This window comes from Vicugna pacos, chromosome 16 (genome assembly GCF_048564905.1).
Source record: "Vicugna pacos chromosome 16, VicPac4, whole genome shotgun sequence".
Taxonomy (NCBI): Eukaryota; Metazoa; Chordata; class Mammalia; order Artiodactyla; family Camelidae; genus Vicugna; species Vicugna pacos.
Window position 1 is genome coordinate 35,621,470 of NC_133002.1, and position 20,381 is coordinate 35,641,850.

Genomic DNA, 20,381 nt, shown 5'->3' on the forward strand with positions numbered 1-20,381 from the left:
TGAAAAATTTGGAGAAGTAGACGTTCCCTAAGGCCACACAAATCTATGCAATACAAGAACCAGGATCTAAACCTAACTCAAAATGACATGTTTCCAAACATCACAGTTTGGAAGTGCTGTCAGGTCACAGAGTGCAAAACAAACTTTGAACAATATGGACACAATGATATGACAATCTTTATAAATCTCTGTAGCAACTATAAATGCCCAATGAGCATTTACTAAATTAATATGGTAGACCACTCAAAGATTCACACCAGGCACCAGATTTTCAAGCCTATAGCATTTAAGAAATAAGACCATCCCAAGTGTCGACGTTGTTCCCAAACAGACCAAATCTATAAGGTAATAAAAGGCGAGGAGGATTTCTGGCAAGACAAGACAAAATCAAGGATTATAAATCTATAGTTTTATTAAGACAAAAACTGACAGTGTTGGTATGAAGTTTACATTTAAACAAAGTTTTCACAGAAACCTAACACATGCCTAAAAAGATTTAAAACGGAGTTCTAAATGCAGGTCTAGATGAGGTCAAGAACTGATGGATCTCATAATGAGACAGCATTTTGGGTATTAATTCTTAGGATTAAAAATTTTTTTTTTGTTTTGTTTTAAAGTGAACCACTGCCCCAGTATGAAAGTTTAATCTCCTCCTGAGACTAGGGCTTTTGAAATCATTCAACTCTTGAAGTGTGATTCAGTGAACTTGTGCTGTCAGTGACTAAACTCTGCAACCAATGGTTTCAGAGTTCAAAGTTCAAAAAACAGAGGGTCTAATAGTTTTTCACCCTAAGAGCATGGGCCTTGTCTTTTTCCTACTCTCCCACCTCCTTACTACCCTCTGCTCCTCCCCAAATACCTCAGCCAGTGGCTTGGATGGACAAGCTAGTATTTGCAACTTCGTAACTGGAAAATAAAGGATCTTCTTGTCAATTTCAAGAATTAGCACCTCTAAGACAGAATGATCTGTGTATACGCTCCAATAGGACATTTCCTCCTCAAACAGTTTCCATCCCCTAAATGGCAGCTTTGGTAACTTAACTGGCTTAGTCTTTTGCTGGGAATAGCATTAAGCTCAGGCAGGGAACACCTTGGCTTATAGGTTTCAAGCATTCACAGCTTTTAAATAGTCTCTCACAGTCCTCATTTAGGTTGCCAATGACATTTTTGGAAAAGATAAAATATTTGGGACACAGAACCGAATCATTGTTAGTTGCTCCTTCTTTCCTTCGTTTCACCATTTCCCCAATCAAGCCCCAAATTTTAACAAAAATGATCCTACTCATCTCCCTTCCTTTCCCCCCCAGCCCTCCCACCCCCAAATAATACACCAGTAATAGCCAAAAACTACACACATGCTACGCTGTAAAAATGCAGTTAACACTATTGGGAAGAAGGCTGTGGGTTGTGGAGATGCTCTTTGAAGATCTACAGTTATCTTTTGCTCTCCCACACCTCATTCTGCAAGTTTTGTCCTTCATAGAAGGCCCTCTGCTTTTCTCAGCAAAGTGCAGAATGGGTTGCCTTAAAACACTGACCCTCCTTCCCCTCCACCGGGATGGGTGTGCAAACTATACAGCATGGAACGGCTTAAAGCACTTGGGCTGCTGTAGGGCACAGAAACTATACTGGCTCTTCAAAGGACATCTTCTCAAGCCACCTCTATGGTGTCAAGACAAGTAGAACTCCTTCTTTCCCCACTTGAAACCCACAGTCAGATGTGACAGGGGCTGGTACTGAGGAGAGTTAATTCTTGTCATCTTTTTTGTCATCATCCTCTGAGGGGTAGGAATGCCACGTCAGCCTTTCCTCATAGAAGGATATGACAACCTGTGGGCACTTGACATTGGCTTCCTTGGCAGGGACCAGGTCAGCCTCATCAGAGTTTTTCCTGTAGAACAAAGCAGAGAGACTTTGAGAGCAGGTGCTGGTGGTCTCCTAACTTGGATCACCCAAGGGATTAGACTTTAAAAAAATTTATTCCAGAAGAGCAGGCCAGGGAAGGACAACAACATAGCCCAAGCAGCATTTAGTCAAGTGGCATCCTCAGAGCTCCCATTGAAAATGCCCTCTGGATATCTTTGTTTTTTTAAAAGTTAACTCTATCTATAACATCTGGAACCTCTAGGAAAGGCAAAAACAAAAACAAAGCAAAGCATGACTCTCAGGTTCTCTGAGAGAATAAGAGAGGCTACAATGCTCTTTTCAAAGCCATATCCCAGCTGCTAAAAGCCCCTGAGAGATGCTGGCTTTGTAATAGGATTTAATATCATGTTAGATAATAAGATTTATTACCAATCAGGCATTGACCAGAGCCAATGCAGGTGGACACTTTCTTGCTGACTCATAATCATACTGTTTAACATCACCAAATGCCATGCTCATACAGATATGCTACCACTCCCAGGTGCTTTGAAATGGTGCCTCAACACGGGAGGCAGAAATAAAGGGATTGTCACATAATTCTCTTATTTTTCTGAATTTTAAAATCCTCTCAAAAATTGAAAACCACATACATACTACAAGGATTTAGGAGTAAGATCTATCTTCAGATCATTGGAAATACCCTAGCCAGAAGCAGTAGCGTAGGGCAGGCAGCAGACATGCACGATGGGATCTCTGACGAGGCACTACCCCAAACTTGGAACCCCAGCAACAGGTAACCCAAAGCCACACAGCCCCATGGAACCAGAGAAGAATAAGCCAGTAAGGTATGTTTTTGAACAATGGATTCAACAGAATGGGAGGGAAAGGAGTATAATAGTATGGGAACCTGAAGCAGGCTGCCCCTTGCTGACAATTCAGCAACACCCTTCTGAGGTCATTCAGTCATTTCACTACAGAGAAATATTAGTTACTCTGGGAAATGAACAAGTATCTCCACTCTCCAAGAAAATCACTTTAAAAATGAACTTGGTTTTATAATCAACATCCAATCTTAACTTGCAGAATTACATTCATCTATAACCTTCACACACACTAGTCAGTCAACCAAAGGAGTGTAATCTTATGCAATGTGGAGATACTACTGTTGTTCAGACTAGTCACAAACACAGAAAAAGTGTATTCTAGTTGGAATGAATTAACTCCTGGTATTAATTCTTTTCCCCCAAATGCAGCTCCTTAAAAATGAACTTTTCTCGTACAGGCTAGCAATAAATCAGCTAAAAGAAAGTCAGATTCAGTAAACACCTAGGGAATGTATGGGAAGAAAACAGAGGTTTAGCTGGTTGTGACATAGGACTTAAGTGTTCAAGTTAGGTCTCTCCCGCTAGAGAGGAGAAGAATTAGTACAGCGTTTCAGAGGAGGTCCTAGACTGACGAAGGATGAAGCCCTCAGAATGCTGCCTTCCTTAGCAAAGGCTTAGAATTATTCACTCCTAATTTATATTTTAAGGATAATGATTGAGCTCCACTTTGGGGCAGGGGTGGGGGGAACACAGGCATTTCCAACAAGCAAGAAAAAGGGAAGCCCTCCTTTTGGATAGACAGAGAATTTGGGGTTAATTAGAGTTCTTAAGATTCTCAAGACAACAGGTTTGATTATGAGGTTTCATGAAGTATTACTACCATTGGTATCTACACTTAAATGGAAAAAAGTAGGCTTCTCTATGCTCATTAGAGTAAAGGGGCCTTGCTGACCCCTGCTGGCAGATCCTGCAACTGTAGAATCTGCACAAACTGGAAAGGATGTAACAGTCAAGGACAAAGGAAGAGCTACAGAAATTCTTTCCTAACCCTGAGAAGTTGACAGAATTTTTGATCCTGGGGCCAGCCAGATCTTTATTAAGGAGGTGATAGAAGGGAAGGGTAGTTCAATCACATTTCTTCATTTACAGAAGGGAAATGTGATTCTTCCCCATACCATTTACACTCTAGATTTTCTCCCACCTCCTAAAATAATGGGCAAAGATCTGAGAATCCTAAGGGCCCCTACCTATAACTCATGAGTCCAGGCTGGCAGATAGGCCAAGGGTCACTATCGAAGGACTATGCCATCTTAAAGATTCCACACCTGGGCAACTGGAATTTTAAACGTCCAGCCCTTTTCCTCTGGCATGGAACAGATGGGGAGAAGAAAAAGACAACCACACAGAGCCACTGGCAGCCACTCACCATTTCATCAGGAACATGAGTTCTCCACTGGAGTCTGTAGCTCCAATAATCCGCTCCGGCTCCAAACCCCGGGCAAAGCCTCGTGGCTTTTCAGACTGTAAAAACCAAACAGATGGAATAATTTTAACTATATGGGACTGTTCCCCAGACTGGAGCCACTCCTGTTTCTCTGATAGTGTAATCAAACCCTTTTGCCAATATTTCACCATTCTTTTGGCTCTAAGTCACAGGTCTTTTAGAATCCTGAGTGATTATGCCATCAAGGTCTGAAGTACTTGAGGTTTCCTCATATGTAAAAAGGGACATACATCTCAAGCAAAATGTATGTTCATCACTGTTTCTTCACCTTCAAAAGATAACTTACTTTAAGGTATTGAATTGATTAAAACAGCAACCCCAAACCTGTAATGATTAAAACATTGAAAGCGATCTACTCAGGAATGAATTTCCTTGCACTAATTGTTCTTAAACCTCGGATAAAATAAAAGTAGATTATGTGGCTTCATGAGAGTGAGCTCCCAAACACATTTTAAGCATTAGCCTATCCAAGAATCCAAAAGAACTAAGATGGCTGCTGAGATCCAAAAAGCAGCAGAACAAAAGTGCTTAAACTATCTGGCTCTCAGTTTCTTTGACAGCAGCATGAATTTTGGGGTAGTAAGAATTCTTACTTCTAGCCTTACCTCTTCTTTCTTCTTCTTTGGTTTGCTCTCCTCCCCCTTATCTTCAGAATCAGAATCGGCTTTGCGCTTGCCTGCCTCTGATTTATCTGTCTCGTGTGCTGTTTTCTGTGACTGCAGAAACTCCGCAATGAGGTCAGGGCAATCCAGATTCTCTTCTGGCTCCCATGTGTTGTCCTCACTGAAACCAGAGGCACACGAGTCACACTTTCCGCTCAAAGTTACACATTCAGAGTAAGGGTAAGCACAGGAGGGCAAGAGCTGGTGTCCTTGGAATAGAGGAGCTAATGATAACAAATAACTAGATCCTGTCCAAGACCAAGAACCTGACAAAGCTGAAATTTCTTGGGAGATGGTAGGGACATTTTAGTACAAATTGAAATCTTAGAATCTTGCCTCCTTCAAAAGAAAGTTATTTTCTCTTTGCAAACTTGGATCAGTCTAAAGCCACAAACAAAACTGCTTCTCAGAAATCACCGTCTTGTGTAAATAGCACTTTGTATATGTAGGTCATTTTCCTAATTAGACTAGAAGCCGTGAAGGCCAGGCCTGAGTCACACTATACCCATCAGAGCACCCAAGCTCTTACACGTTACCAGTCTCCTGAGAAATAGTTGGGTGACCAAATGAATGGCTTTTCCTGGGGCAATGAAACTCACTCTGAGAATCCCTTCCACTTTAGGAGGTACTCCACTTTGCCCTTCACCACTCGACGGTCAAGAACTTTTTCCACCACATATTCTTCTTCCTCCTCTTCTAGCACCTCCTCCACTTTCTTCTTGTTTTGTTTTTTCCCCATAGTGCCCGCCAGCTTTCTGGTATAAAGGGTGACGCTGCTAAAATGATAAAAGGAAATAAAAAGGACACTAAGGCACACTTTTCTTAGGTGAATATTTGGATGGTAAGAAAAGCAAGGATACCAGAGATGACTTTAATAGTGCATGCTGCTATGTTATGGCTATTCATCTTCAATACACAATAATTTTGATATGTTCAGCTAGGAAGTTTCCTACAACAGCTCCAACTAATCTGACAGCAAAACTTTATTCCTGCATATCCACTTGAAACTTTTACACCCATTCTAAGTTATAAAATCTCACAATGCCTTTACTTATGGTATCTAAAATGTTACATTAATTCAAAAGAAAAGCAATCCTCCTAAAAATCAGGTAGGTACATACATCAAACCTATATACATATAACCTCAGATCCATATGTTCTCCTGTTCTCTGAATGTTTTCCAGTTTCATCATAATATTGGATTTGTTTTTTTTTTTTTTGGATTTGTTTTTTTACTATGTGAAATGGCACATCCTATTTATTAAACATCTAGTTTAATTTTCTCTTTTGTATATGCACATATAATATAATCCAGTCTTCTGCATTGTTAAAACATCATCTCTTTTGAGTCCCTTTAAGGTTCTGTATGCAGTCTTCCTGAATGCCACCATTAATTTATAATTTGCTAGTTTCTTGTTAACTTTTTACCCTACTTTTTACTTCTAAGACTGAGAAAGATCCATAAAAATGCCAGAATGACCATGAAATTCTCTAAACTAGAGCACCAAAAGAATTTGGAAATAAGTAGGGAGAAAAAAAGGTAGTTACCACAGATAACAGAACCTGAATTTATTCATCTGTAAAATACATCATCAGGCTGGGAACTTTCAACCTTCAAGGGTTTTTCCAGTGCTAAAATTCCAGTCTCCTATAAATCTATTTTCTTTAGTCCTTCATACAACTATTTTGACTGCTGGGAGGCTTAAAGCCTTATGATTACAAATGTGTCGATAGGTGGCGCCATAAGATATCAATACAACAAAATTGATCTAAAAAAACTGGCTGAAATCTACAAATTGATGAATCAGTTCCCAAGAATGAAATACAAAGAATCAAGAGTAAGGCAGATGATCCAAGACAAAAAAGTAGTTACTATTATGTTTCATGTCTGAATTTAAGGCAATGCCAATTTGGGATTAAACTGGTTATCCCTAGCATCCTTAAGAAAAGAAATCTTACTTAGTGAAAGTAGAAACTCATTCTAAATATTTTTAAACTGACATGTGTAGACACAATGTATTTTAGAAAGAGTTCATCTATAGACTATACGAAATATAACAAATCTTTCATAAAAGTCAGGCTCACTGTTATCTACAGATAACAGTATCTACAGATGCTTAGGTTTATATTCTTGAGATTTTTCTTACATCTGCATATATAAGCAATACTGACTTACAGAAACAAACATTTGTTTGGCTACTAAAAAATCCTAGATATTGCTGAACACTGGAGATTCAAGAGAATAAGCAATGGTCCCTGCCTTCCTAAAAAAAAGAAAAATTGGTAAGAAAAAACGTAGATACCGCTTCCACTAAAGGTATTCCAAACTTTTGCTGAGTGGCACAAACAGATGTTTTCTGAGGTGATTTTAGTGTGGCCTAAGGCAACACCCAAGGCCCCACACACTTCAAAACCAATTCTGTGCTAAGATTCTTTCTCTCCATTTGCATACTAAAGACTGCTTTCCTTCCTCCCCAGCCCCTCTGTCTTTTAGAGAAAGTGCCCCATGAGTTTTCCTCCCTTCTGTTACTGAACAGACTAATCAGTGGATTGAATGGTAACTCTGGCTAATTATTGGCCAGCTTCACTGTTCTCTGACTCAGAGGCCGTTGTTCTTCCTGGAGGGAGATGCTTTCAGATTTTCAGAATTCTGATTGCCATGACAAGTGTTATTTAATGAGAAGAAAAAAAAAATCTAATTTTCCTTTTGGATAAATGCAGTAGTGCCTGCTCCCAAGAACAAGCGCTACTCCCCGCTTGCTTCTTTCACTGTCAGTTGAAGGGGTAGCAAGATTCATCAAGGGTCTGGTTACAGTGCAAAGAAAAATAAACTGACACCTTTAGATAACAAAGGGTACCACAACTCCCCACATTAGCTTGGACTTGGAAATTTGAAGATACTCCCTTTCTCAACAGCCAGAGGGAAACAATGGGTTACAGACAATCCTAAACCAACAACTGTCCCCTAGTAACCCCTTTTCCAAGTAATTATATTTAAGAAAGTAAAGGAAAGGCATTCTATCACTCTGGCTTCAGAACTGAGACCTATTTAAGGCTCTGTGTTGTCTACATTAATAGCTATATTTATCTTACAAAAAGAAACCACATTGAATACTGCCCATCGGATCCTGCTACTGTTGGACCTAAAAGGTCAGGACAGCTCCCAGCTTATCTCTATCTACTGCAGGCCTCTCCTCCCCTTATTAAGGAGGAAGAGTCACAGAAAAGAGTAAGAATATGACTTAATCCTCTAGTTTAGGCAAAGAAAACCCCCAAATAAGGGAAATCTAAAGTAAGGCCTCTTGATTTTCATCTTTACTCACTTAAACTTATTGTCTTAAGGGAAACTCAAATGAGAAGTGAAGAATGCAGAAAACAGACTCCAACTTCTCTGAGTTTTCTTAACTGGTCAAGCACCTGTCTCCAGAGGTTGGATTCTTTATATTGGATATTCCGAAATCAATGTGAGTTTTTTCCATATTCATAGGTACTTCTTTGGGGTCCTAAATAAACCATTTGTCAAACTCAGTAGAGAATGGGATTAAATACAAACCCCATTCTTCCTATAGAATCTAGCACCTTCAAATGAGCCAAGAGCCCCCTTAAATATTATGACAGGCCAATTATTTGCATATAGTTTCCAAATGGATTATTTCAAGAGAAACTCCCTCTCCCCAAATATGACAATCTCCAGATATCAGCAGGGACATCTGGAAGGAGGGCTCTCAATTGGAATTGTTTGGCATGGATATTTCAAAGTAACTCAGATCAGCACACTAGCATAATGGAGAAATGCCTTTAGTCAATGCTATTTGCCACTCCCCCTAAGCATCCTTGCCAAATTATGGCATAAAAGTGCCATGATCATTGAATAAAGGGTTGGGATATATGCTAGGACATCACAAGGTGTACAAAAAGGCAAACAGTTCTAGATTAGCTCAGACATCCTACATCCTTCTTCTTAAGGCTCATCATGATGATGCAGACAAAAAACCTGGTTAGTTGAGCTACTACACTTTTTATCTAAATACTGAGTCTGCCACATTTTAAGACGCCTAGAAAAATAATACTTTACATTTGTATTGCATTTTCAGTTTACTACCGTGTTATCTCATTTGATCCTCAAAACCATCCTGTAAAACAAACCATTCAGATGTTACTGACACCTCAGATGTAGATGAAATAACTCTTCTAAGGTCACACAATCAACAAAAAGTACAGCACTTCAGTATGGACATCTCCTGGCAGGGCCGGGCTAATGGCCCTGCTGCATACACAGAACTAGGAGCGAGCTACACACTTACAGGGAAATTTCCCTCCAGCCTGTACAAGGAAAGGACAGAGGGGTCTCTTAACTTGGCTTCTCCCTACAATTTGTTATCAGTAAATGACAAGTGACTGATAATTTCTTTCAGAAAAGGCCTTGGAAAGTATATTTAAAAACTACCGGTTAAAAAAAAAAACTACTGACTTTTCATTTGTTACTGGAACGTGAAGGTTTTCTTTGCTAATTAAATCAGCAGGCAGTAACAAAGCTTTGGTTTTTAGGGTCCCAGCAGTCTTCTGAGTCTTTTAAATTGACAAGTGCTAGATACTGTGGAATTTTTTAAGTTAAGCACCTAGCAAGTAGGCCAGAAAAACTACTGAGAAAATGCCAATTTTAAGAACCTCAAATTCTTCTACAGTGTCAGTGTCATGAAGAGCAAGAATCATGAACTCATAGCTCTTTTAAGAGAAAAAAAAAAAAAAAAGCAGTTGCGATTCTCCTGGACACCTCCACTCCTGCAGTTAGGAGCCTGAAAATGAAAAAGAGGAATAGTGCTACTTTGCAGGCAGAAGGTAGTGAAGTATTAGACACAAGATTAGGCATTGCGTTTCTAAATACAGGCATACTTCCAGACCACTTTGATAAAGCAAGTCTCACAATTTTTTGGTTTCCCAGGGCAAATAAAAGTTTACACTATACTGTAGTCTATTAAGTGTGCAATAGCATTATGTCTGAAAAAAACAGTATACATACCTTAATGAAAAAATACTTCCAGAGGGAGGATATAGCTCAGTGGTAGACTGCATGCCTAGCATGCAGGAGGTCCTGGGTTCAATCCCCAGTACCTCCACTAAAAAAACAAATAAGTAAACCTAATTCCCACCCCACCCCCCAAAAAAGTAAGTTAAAAAACATTTAAAAAAATACTGCTAAAAATGCTAACCATCATCTGAACCTTCAGCAAGTCATCATCTTTTTGCTAATGACTGGTCTTGCATTGATATTGATGGCTGCTGATTGATTAGGGTCATGGTCTCTGAAAGTTTGGGGTGGCTGTGGCAGTTTTTAAAAATAAGACAATGAAGTTCTGCCGTATCAACTGACTCTTCCTTTCACGAATGATTTCTCTGTAGCATTCAGTGCTGTTTGATAGCATTTTACCCACAGAACTTCTTTCAAAATTGGAGTCAGTCCTCAAATCCGCTGCTGCTTTATCAAATTAGTTTATGTAAGATTCTAAATCCTTTGTTGTCATTTCAACAATCTTTACATCTTTGCCAGGAGTAGACTCCATCTTAAGAAACCACTTTTTTTTTTTTTTTTTTTTTTTTTTGCTCAACAGTAAGAAGCAACTCCTCATCCGCTGAAGTTTTATCATGAGGCTGCAGCAATTCAGTCACCTCTTCAGGCTCCACTTCTAATTCTACTTCTCTTGCTATTTCCACCACCTGTGCACTTCCTTCACTTGAGGTCTTGAACCTCTCAAAGTCATCCGTGAAGGCTGGGAATTAACTTTTTCCAAACTCTTATTACTGTTGCTATTTTGACCTCTTCCCATGAATCACAAATGTTATGGCATCTAGAATGGTGAATCCTTTCCAGAAGGTTTTCAATTTACTTTGCCTGGATCCAACAGAGGAATCACTATCTATGGCAGCTATAGCGTTACAAAATGTATTTCTTAAATAATAAGACCTGAAAGTCAAAATGACTCCTTGACCCAAGAGCTACAGAATGATGTGTTCACAGGCACATGATTTAGCACATTTATCTTGCTGTACATCTCCATCAGGGCTCCTGGGTGACCTAGTGTGTTGCCAATGAACAGTAATATTTTGAAAGAAATCTTTTGTTCTGAGTAGTAGGCCTCAACAGTGGGCTTACAGCAATATAACTTTATTGTGTGCAACCTTTTTCACACCAAGTACTAGTTTTTCCATGTGAAATAAGTTAAGATTTAAAATAATAAAGTTAGAGTTAAGGATTGTTGTTCTATTGTTAAGCAACAAAAAAGGCTGAAGAGAGTTTTTGTCTGAAACTGGAAGACAGAATAGTCTGGAAAAAAAGATAAGAGGAAAGGACCACATGTTGCTAAAACCGAAAAAGCAGTTTTGGGAACCATGCTGTAAACTTCATGTGCTGTCATCCAGGCTTTGTTGTTACATTTACAGAGCACAAGAGTAGATTGAGCATAATTTGTAAGGACTCCAGGATTTCCAGAATGGTAAATGAGCAGTGGCTTCAACTTAAAGCCACCAGTTGCAATAGCCCTTAACAAGAGAATCAGCCTGTCCTTTCAAGACAGGCACTGACTTTTCCTCCCTAGCTATGAAAGTCCTAGCTGGAATCTTTTCCCAGTGGGAGGCTGTTTCATCTACATTGAAAATCTGTTGTTTAGTATATTATAGCCAAACCCATTAATTGTCTCAGCTAGATCTTCTGGGTAACTTGCTACAGCTTCTACATCAGCACTTGCTACTTCAGGTGCACTTTTATGTTATAGGGACAGTTTCTTTCCTTAAACCTTATGAACCAACCTCTGCTGACTTCAAACTCTTCTGCAGCTAACTCACCTTTCTAGGCCTCCACAGAATCCAAGAGAGTTCGGCCTTTTCTGGATTACACCTTGGCTTAAGGGAATGTTGTGGCTGATTTGATCTTCTATCCAGACCACTCAAACTTTCTACATAGGAGCAAGAAGGCGGTTTTGTTTTCTTACCATGTGAGGCTCACTGGAGTAGCACTTTTAATTTCCTTCAGTAACTTTTCCTTTGCATTCAAAACTTGGCTAACTGGCGCAAGAGGCCCAGCTTTTGGCCCATCTTGGCTTTCAACGTGCCTTTCTCATTAAATTTAATCGTTTCTACCTTCTGATTTAAAGTGAGAGATGTGCAGCTTTTCCTTTCACTTGAACTGTAGAGATCACTGTAGTGTTATTAAGACTTAACTTCAATATTCCTTGTATCTCAGGGAATAGGGAGGTCTGAGGAGGGAGAAATGGGGGAACAGCTCGCAGATTAAGCTCTGCCATCTTACATGGGCATGGTTTGTGATGCCCGAAAACAATTACAATAGTAACATTGAAGGATCACTGATCACAGATCTCTATAGCAAACATAGTAATAATGAAAAAGTTAGAAATATTGCGAGTATTACTAAAACGTGACAGATATGAGCAAATGCTGCTGCAAAAAATGGCACTGATGGACATGCTTGATACAGAGTTGTCAACAAATCTTCAATTCATTTTTAAAAAATGCAACATTTGTGAAGCACAATAAAGCTAAGTGCAATAAAGCAAAGTATGACTGTGGTTAGTTCCAGTGAAAGGATATGAGGAAGATCTGAGGAAACAATGTGAGCGTAGCTCCTGGTTGCCATCATATACATGAATTATAAAGATCCCAGCAACTTCCATAATGATTTCCTGCCAGCTTGAAAGATCAAACTCCAGGGCGGAGGGTATAACTCAGTGGCAGAGTGTGTGCTTAGTATGCACAATGTCCTGGGTTCAATCCCCAGTACTTCCATTAAAATAAATAAAAATAAACCTAAGTACCTCTCCCCTACAAAAAATACAATAAAATAAAGGGATTGTTTCATACCCTATAAAATTAAAAAAAAGAAAAAGAAAAAGAAAAAGAAAGATCAAATTCCAGATGTGAGGACAAGACAGGATCCAGAGACCTCTGAAACCAGACCAGTAGGGCTTTTTAGGTAAATGCTAAGGTGAAACATTTAGAATGTTGGTGTGATGAGGTAACCATCTGTACTACAGAAGAATTCACAGGAAAACAGACCTTGAGTAGAGAACTTTCTCATATATGAGAATCAGAATCACCTCTGGAGTTTATAAATACAGATGCCCAGATTCAATGAATCAGAAAGCAGGGTGTATGTGTATTATTTTTAAAAAATTTTTTCTAATTGTCATATAATACATGTATTCAAATTCAATTACAAACATACTTTATGTAGGAAGTTCCCTAGCCCCAAACTTGTCAAGGCCTGTTTTTGTTTTTCTATACATAAACTGACCAGATGTACATATGTGAAAATAGATATTATAATTCTACAGTCTGCCTTTTTATGTAATGTAATGTACCTTTGACATTGTTCCATAAAGATCTCCATTCTTAAGCTGCATAGTATTTCATATTGTATGGACACACCATACTCCAACCATTCACCTAGTGATGAAAATTTGGGTTGTTTCCAGTTTTTTATTATTGCAACACAATGCTGCTTTGACCATGGCATTTGCATCTTTAAAAGCTCCTTAGGCGATCTAACGCACATCCCTGGATAAAAGCCATTGCTATAAGAGGACTGGCAGAAACTACATTCCTCAGGTGAAACCACACACACTATTTCAGACATAAATCAATTCTCACAGTTAAAGGGAGGTGAACATTCTACTTTCTCCAAAAATTTAGAATAAGGCTGGAACAATAAAGTAATAACTGATGTTCCTGAAAACAAAACCTTCTCTATATCATGTTCAGCATCATTCACTCTAGACCTTTGCTGCATTAACAATGAAACTGGAAGACCATTGCTTGAAAGATCCGCATAGTTTCTTTCATCAGAAGCTAGTATGAGCACCAGAAGCATATCTTCCCTGCCCTGACCTCTCAAAACAACTTTATGCCTACAGGGGGTTAAATATTTACTGCATAATTCAGTTCCCTCATCTGTAAAATAGGTGTAAAAACCCTCCTTTGAGGCAAGCTTTTATGATCTTCTGGCATTCATTATCTATTTATATATTCACATATATGTCCTAATTATTAGATTATTTACTGCTTTAAGCATAAGGATAACTCTCTGAAATCCAGTGCATTAGGAACTCAAAGAGAAAATACCATTTTTGTTCTATGTATATTGGCTGAAATTCATGGCACAGTTTTTCTAAACAGCAGAGCAGCTCCAGAATACACTCAAGGAGGACCCAAGTCTGGCTGGTATGAATGAACCAGTAACTACAAAACAGAGAAACCAAGATCTCATTTCTGGAAGACTGAGACAGAAGAGCTGCCAGAAACTGAGAAATCACATTTCACATACCCAAAGCGTAGGAATTTCTTATGTTCTTCCTATTATTTTGCCCAGGCAGGAAAATAAAGTAACAAGCCCTTTAGTAAATGGCAAAAGATAAGTAAGAAAAAGGAAGCAAATTCTGCATATAAACAATGGGAAATTTCAATAGAATTATTTACAAAAAGAATTTTAAGATATCTGAAGACCTGCATCAATACCAAAAACCAGTTTTAAAGATTCATATGGTGAAGTTCTATAACAAACTTCAGAAGTTGTGATTTCAGGGTCTGATTTTACAGATATACTTTTAAAAAAAGCCAGTCCCCCAATTAAATGAACAATGGTCTAAGAATTCATATAGCTTTTACTGAGTTCAAGACAAAATCATGACAATCCTTGATTTCTCTCCACCCATACTCCATATCCAGTCTCTTACTATATCCTGTTGATTTTATATCTTAAGTATCTTTCAATTTATACATTTTTTTCTGGTTCCACTATTACCATCCTATTCCAAGCAACCACCATCTCTTGCCTGGATAACTCCTAATCCAATTCATTCTCGATACTAGCCACTGACGTAAAAATGCAGACCTCTTCATATCATTATCTGTGGACATTTGAGCTGAAGATCACTGTTCCTAACCTATCAATCACAGTTACCTTGTCCTTTGCCTTGTACTTCATTTGACCAATTCCCTTAGCTAAAATGTCACTATCAGAAGTTTGACTCTTCCTATGAACATGCCCTTACAGTAATCATTCATTTAACAGTTATCTATTGAGCACCTATTATGTGAGGTGCTAGAAAAATGGGGTGAACAAGACAGACAAAACCTCTGGTCTCTTAGAGTTTTTATATATATATATATATATATATTTTTTTAAATGGAGATACTGGGGATTGAACCCAGGACCTCATACATGCTTAGCATGTGCTCTATCACTGAGCTATACTCAACCCCCTCAGAGTTTATATTCTAATGTGGACAAAGGAGTGAGCATGAGAGGGAGTGTATGCGTGTACATATGTGCAGAGTACAGCACAGACAAGGACAAATCATTAGCGATAAATGCTATAAAGAAAATATCTCCAGATTAAGTAACAGAGACCTAAATAACAAAGGGATAAGTCAGCAAAAATAACAAAAACACACCAAATTTAGGGAATAGTGGGTTCAAAATCCTAGGGTGAGAAGAGCTTGCTTTATCTGGGAAAAGAAGTAGAAAGAGTTAAATTGAGGGAGCAGCAGATAATGATAATTACTGTGCATATCATTCCCCACTTTGCTCCTTTCTTCTAGCTCCTTTTTCCATTCCTTGTTTTCTTTAGCCCTCCTTTGCCTCTAGCTTAGGTTTAAGACCAAGTCAGTTAACGGCTATAAAAGTTTATACCCACAGCTCTACTAGCTTTTAATACCATCTATTAAACAATCAAATCAATAAGCATTTGCTAACAGTCTGTGTGGAATAAAGGGCGACCAATTCACCCCAGCTAAAGCACTGAAAGCTTCTGAAAGTTCCACATCTCAGGAACCCCCTCAGACCCAGGCAAATGGACCTGCCTGGCCAGGCTAGCAGGATATGCTGACACACAAGAAGTACAGGCTTTTGAAAACCCCATAAGGGTAAGTAAAAACACAATAATTTTCACTGAATACTTAACACTTAACGCATAGAAAAGCACTTAATCGAATCATCACAACAACTCTATTTAAGCCCATTTCACAACTGAGGAAACTAAGGCTTTCTGAAGCAAAGAAAATTTCCCAAAGTCTCCCAAGGGTAAGACACAGAGCCAGGACTGAAAGACAAAAACATACAAAAAAGGTAAACAATGCAACTGAAGTTCAACAGGAGAAATGACAGGAGTAGGTAATAAGTAAAAGAAATATAAGCAGTAACAAGTAACCATAAAAGCACTATTTGGAGGAATGGCTAGGGTGATTAGGAAAGGTTCTGAAAAGTTGGGATTGCAGCAGGGCTCCAACAGCATTTGAAAAGGTGAACTAGAGGGAGGCAGTTTGGCCCAAGGAACAACTGTGAACAAAAGCAATGAGGCACTGCTGAGGTAGACTGTGTAAACAATTTAGGTGGGAGTAGACTGAATAGGAAAGTGAGAGGTAACTGCTAAAAATTTTTCAACAAAGTCTCCTTCCTTAAAAGGCCAAACTCCTCAGTATAAAATCTAACACCCTTTGGTTCCAACCATTCCATACTCCTACTTCCCTCCAAAACCTACAGTCCTGTCAAAACAGAGAACTATAACCTGAACACATCCTGCACATTTCTTCCATGCCTGGATTTGCTCATTATTAAAAAGTATGTTCCTGTCCAAGACCAGTAGTCAAAATCCTACCTATCCTTTAAGACTCAGCTTAAATGTTACTTCTTCCATGAAGCCTATCCAACTTAGCCAAATATTTCGCTTTTTCTTGTGGTTCCCAAAGCATTCTGTTTCTATTTTCAACTCACTCAATTAAAAGTAGGTCTAGGTCTGATGTAAGGTGTTGAACTTTATATGGGTCATAAGGATGGATGGCTCAGACTCAGATAACCAGGGAAAAAGCTCCAGCTTTTTAGGAAATGATCAGCAAATAAATCGGATCTACAAGACCTAAATGGAAAATCAGAAGAAAGAAGTATCTTTGCTGAGCATTAGCAACTACATATCAGTCATCAAAAGGCAGGTGAAGGCATGTGTAGTATATTCACTTTGTAGTCCTGACTCATGTTTCTAAACTGCTTTTAGTTTGTTAGCTGTAGCTGTTTGTGAGGCAAATGCTTTCCAGACGGAAAACTTTACGGAGCAGAAAACAAGAACTTGTGCCACATACCCAGTGAGCAGGAGCTTCATTTTTAAAAGAATGCCTGCCCCTGAATTCCAGGATCTAGGACTAGAATACCGGTGTGTAAATTTTGTCTGAGCTGTGTCCAGAAACTTGGCTAACTTCTTTTCACTGTGCTGATGTAAATGAAACTATAGATATGGCTTGGGTTGGGAGACCACAGGGATCTGCAAGTATCAGTAGGACACAGTGATACCTGAAGCAAATCTTAGTTTCAAATGAAATAAAAACATTCTACTGACACTAATCTCTCAAACACCATAGTTCTGTTAAGCCCTCAATGTGTTAACTATTATTAAAGAGAAAGACACAATTTCACAGACAAATTAGGTTGCCCCCTTTTGGTCAGCAAATCATGAAAGCTTAAAGGCAAAAAGATTTATTCAAGTTACTCAACTCAAATACTTACAGGATCTGAATTTTTGTCCTTATTCAAATAACTTCTCTAGTTAACCTTGGAAACGCTATTCAATTTCTCAACAGACATCGCTGTAAGTACTATATACCTTTCTGTTGAAACCCAGAACCTCGGTCCTCTCCTAGTCCCTTGTCTAAAGTATTTAAAATTGTGACCTGCACAACCTGCACACCTTTTCTGTGTTTAATATGAGGGTAAGTATATTAAAAATGGAGGCTAAGACAAGCATGTCAAGGGCAACAGTTTTACTCTGCCAAACGTCATAGAGTAAAAACAGGTAAACTGATTACATAAATGTACATCAAGTCATTCTGCTGACTAACACATGGAACTCTCAGAAAGGATCTAAAAGCCCTATCCATTTATTCAACAATATGAATGGTCAACTATGTGCCAGACACTTAAATGAACAAGAAGCACGACCCCATGTTATGTAAGTCCATAAACTAGCCGTTAGCATTTTATTCCAAAAACTCTTCAGAGAAATAATCAATGATGCAAATTTATCAAATCTAATGCAAAATCTGTTATACCATCAGAGATAGTACATGAAAAAGGGAGAGTTCGAGGGATAAACTACTAGAAAATGACAAAAATGCATCAATTCTTTTTCTCAACGGTGTGAACTGAAAAAGAAATTTTCCTAGTCTCTAAAATGGTTGCTTCTTTTCTTGAGATGTATGATTAGAAAATTAGCATCCTGCAGTCAAAATGCAGGGTAGGGTACCCTTACTTGGTCTCCTTTACTCAAGAACCTAGAAGCACCAAGCTACACACTAGTTACATGTTTAGTGAAAAACAATTTAGAACACAGCAACCAAAGAAAAATGGTACCACAGGGAAAACTGGAAATGACTGAACATCCTGAACTGCCCTAAAGGTGTGACCGGTTCCAACAATGTACTCTTCAATCTTACCATTTTCCATATAAATGTCTGAAAGCACCTTGGAACACAGGCAGTAATTTCCCAATTGTATTAATGTATCTATTCCAAAACCTTGGGCCTTTCAGAACTATTCCAAAATACCGACCTGATTCTTAACACAATTGTGGAGGGTATCTTACCCCGGCCAGGGGTTCTAGCATACTGATTTTTTGGTAAATACCACCTCAGTTGAGACCAACCAATACATGTTTGAATATAAAAGCAACCCAAGAAAAATCTTCACCTGAAGTTCTGAAGAAGGGGCAAAGTATTGCTCCCTTTGTATTCAAATTTTCCAGCAAGGACAAGCTGGCTAAAAAAACTTTTAAGAGCCCAAGGGGGGAAAAAATCTCACAAACTTTCCCTCTTTGTCTCCCAATTTCCCACATCATCTCACAATCTCTCACTAACTTACTTCATTCCTTAAATATTAACTCATTAACATTTCTACAATTCGCTGCCCTTTGTAATCAGTAAAAATCACAGATAAAAACTTATTGAACTAATTATGAGTCAAAGCAAGAGCCACACTTGGACTTCTTAACTTCCTAAAGGAATCAGAGTGAAGGTAGTAGGACACCTGGGAAAGGGAAGAAAGTGTTCCGTCCTTTCTCCACACATTATTCCTACAGCCTACCCATCGGGAAGCAAGGGCGGTCGGTTTTCCCCTTTTCTCTTCACACCTCACAGAAATACCCTCGATACCTCCGTCCCACTTGCCCCTGTAGCAGCTCCTCCCTTCTAGAGCCCAGCGAGGCAAATACTACTCCTCCTTCTAGCCCCAATTTATTCAACAGATCTCCTCCCCTGGTAGCATACTCTGGGCTGCCCAGCCCCCTCTAAAAATTTCCTCGAAGTTACGCTCCCTAGTCCTGCTAGCGGAATTCCTCTGGCAGCCCCGGCAGGACCCAATATTCTCAGGTTACAATTTTTAAACCGCGGGTCTCGCAGTCGTCAACCCACCCCACACTTGTCCAAGCACCCAGGCCGCCCCGTCCGTCTCCTTCCCAATTTACTCAGTGTTTCCTCTTCAGCTCAATCCCGCAGCCGCCCACCCAAAAAAGCAGCATTGTCCAGGCCCGAAGAGCGACCCGCAAGTGCTTGGCCCACCGCGAATCGCTTCAATCTCTAGCTCAGTAGACGCCGCCCCGCCCTCTCCATCCTTCTGGCGCGCGTCGCCAGACCCCCCAGCGCCCCGCGGAGGGCTCGGCGCGGGAAAGGCGCGGGACGCGGGCGCGCTCCCCGCTCCCAACCGCTGCCGCGAGCGCGCGGCCCCTCACGAAGCTCCCGCCGCCACTGCGCGCCTTCCCCACCGCTTCCCCGCCTCTAGCGGGCTCTTTACCTCAGAGCAGCGCCCACGAGTCCGAGAAGAATCGGTGCCGCGCTACTGGCGCGTCGCGTCGGGCCGGCCGGGGGAGTGGCGACCAGGAAAGCAACAAGCCGGGTGACCGCGGTGGAGCCCCTCACTGAAGCGGCGTACCGCAGGCCCCAGCCAACGGCCCTCCCCTCAGCCGAACAAAAGAGCCTCGCACTCTGCGCTGCCCGCCGACCGCACTGCGCAGGCGCGACGACCCGCCGCACAGCACTATGGGATTTGGAGTCCTTTGGAGACTACAAGACCCGAGGTGCTGCGCGCCTTCCACGCCGTCACGCACAGTTTGCGAGGGTTTCAGGGAGTTTTAGTTCTTAAACTCTTAGTGTCGAAGGAGCTGTAGCTTAGAAGGCTGCAACCTGGAAAGTTAAAACATGTAGTTTTACAAGCGAATCCCTTGATGCCTAGTCTGAAAAATCAAATCAAGTCCTGGACAGTAAGTAGTTAACATCCTCGAAAAATCTGAATCTAACAGGTTTCTCATCGGAGCTTTATCAAATCTCCAATCTGTGTAATCCTCAATTTACGCCTCCTCAAATCTCTGTACAAGACGCCTGCTTCTCAGCGTTGGTTACTTCCCCTTCGAGTCCTTCCCTGACCCCTTAGACTCGGTTAGGTCCCGCTGGTAGGTGTTATCCTGGCACCCTGAACTT

The 20,381-nt window shown here is 40.0% G+C and overlaps 1 protein-coding gene across 1 annotated transcript; it reads right to left on the reverse strand.

Moving 5' to 3' along the window:
- Nucleotides 1-389: 389 nt before the first annotated feature.
- Nucleotides 390-19,926, reverse strand: CBX1 (chromobox 1). Its single transcript, XM_006214198.3, has 5 exons — nucleotides 19,699-19,926; nucleotides 5,456-5,632; nucleotides 4,800-4,977; nucleotides 4,117-4,211; nucleotides 390-1,891 (listed from the first exon to the last, which is right to left on the reverse strand). The coding sequence occupies exons 2-5, from the start codon at nucleotides 5,593-5,595 to the stop codon at nucleotides 1,747-1,749; spliced, it is 558 nt and encodes a 185-aa protein (XP_006214260.1). The 5' UTR covers nucleotides 5,596-5,632; nucleotides 19,699-19,926; the 3' UTR covers nucleotides 390-1,746.
- Between the last annotated feature and the right edge of the window lie 455 nt (nucleotides 19,927-20,381).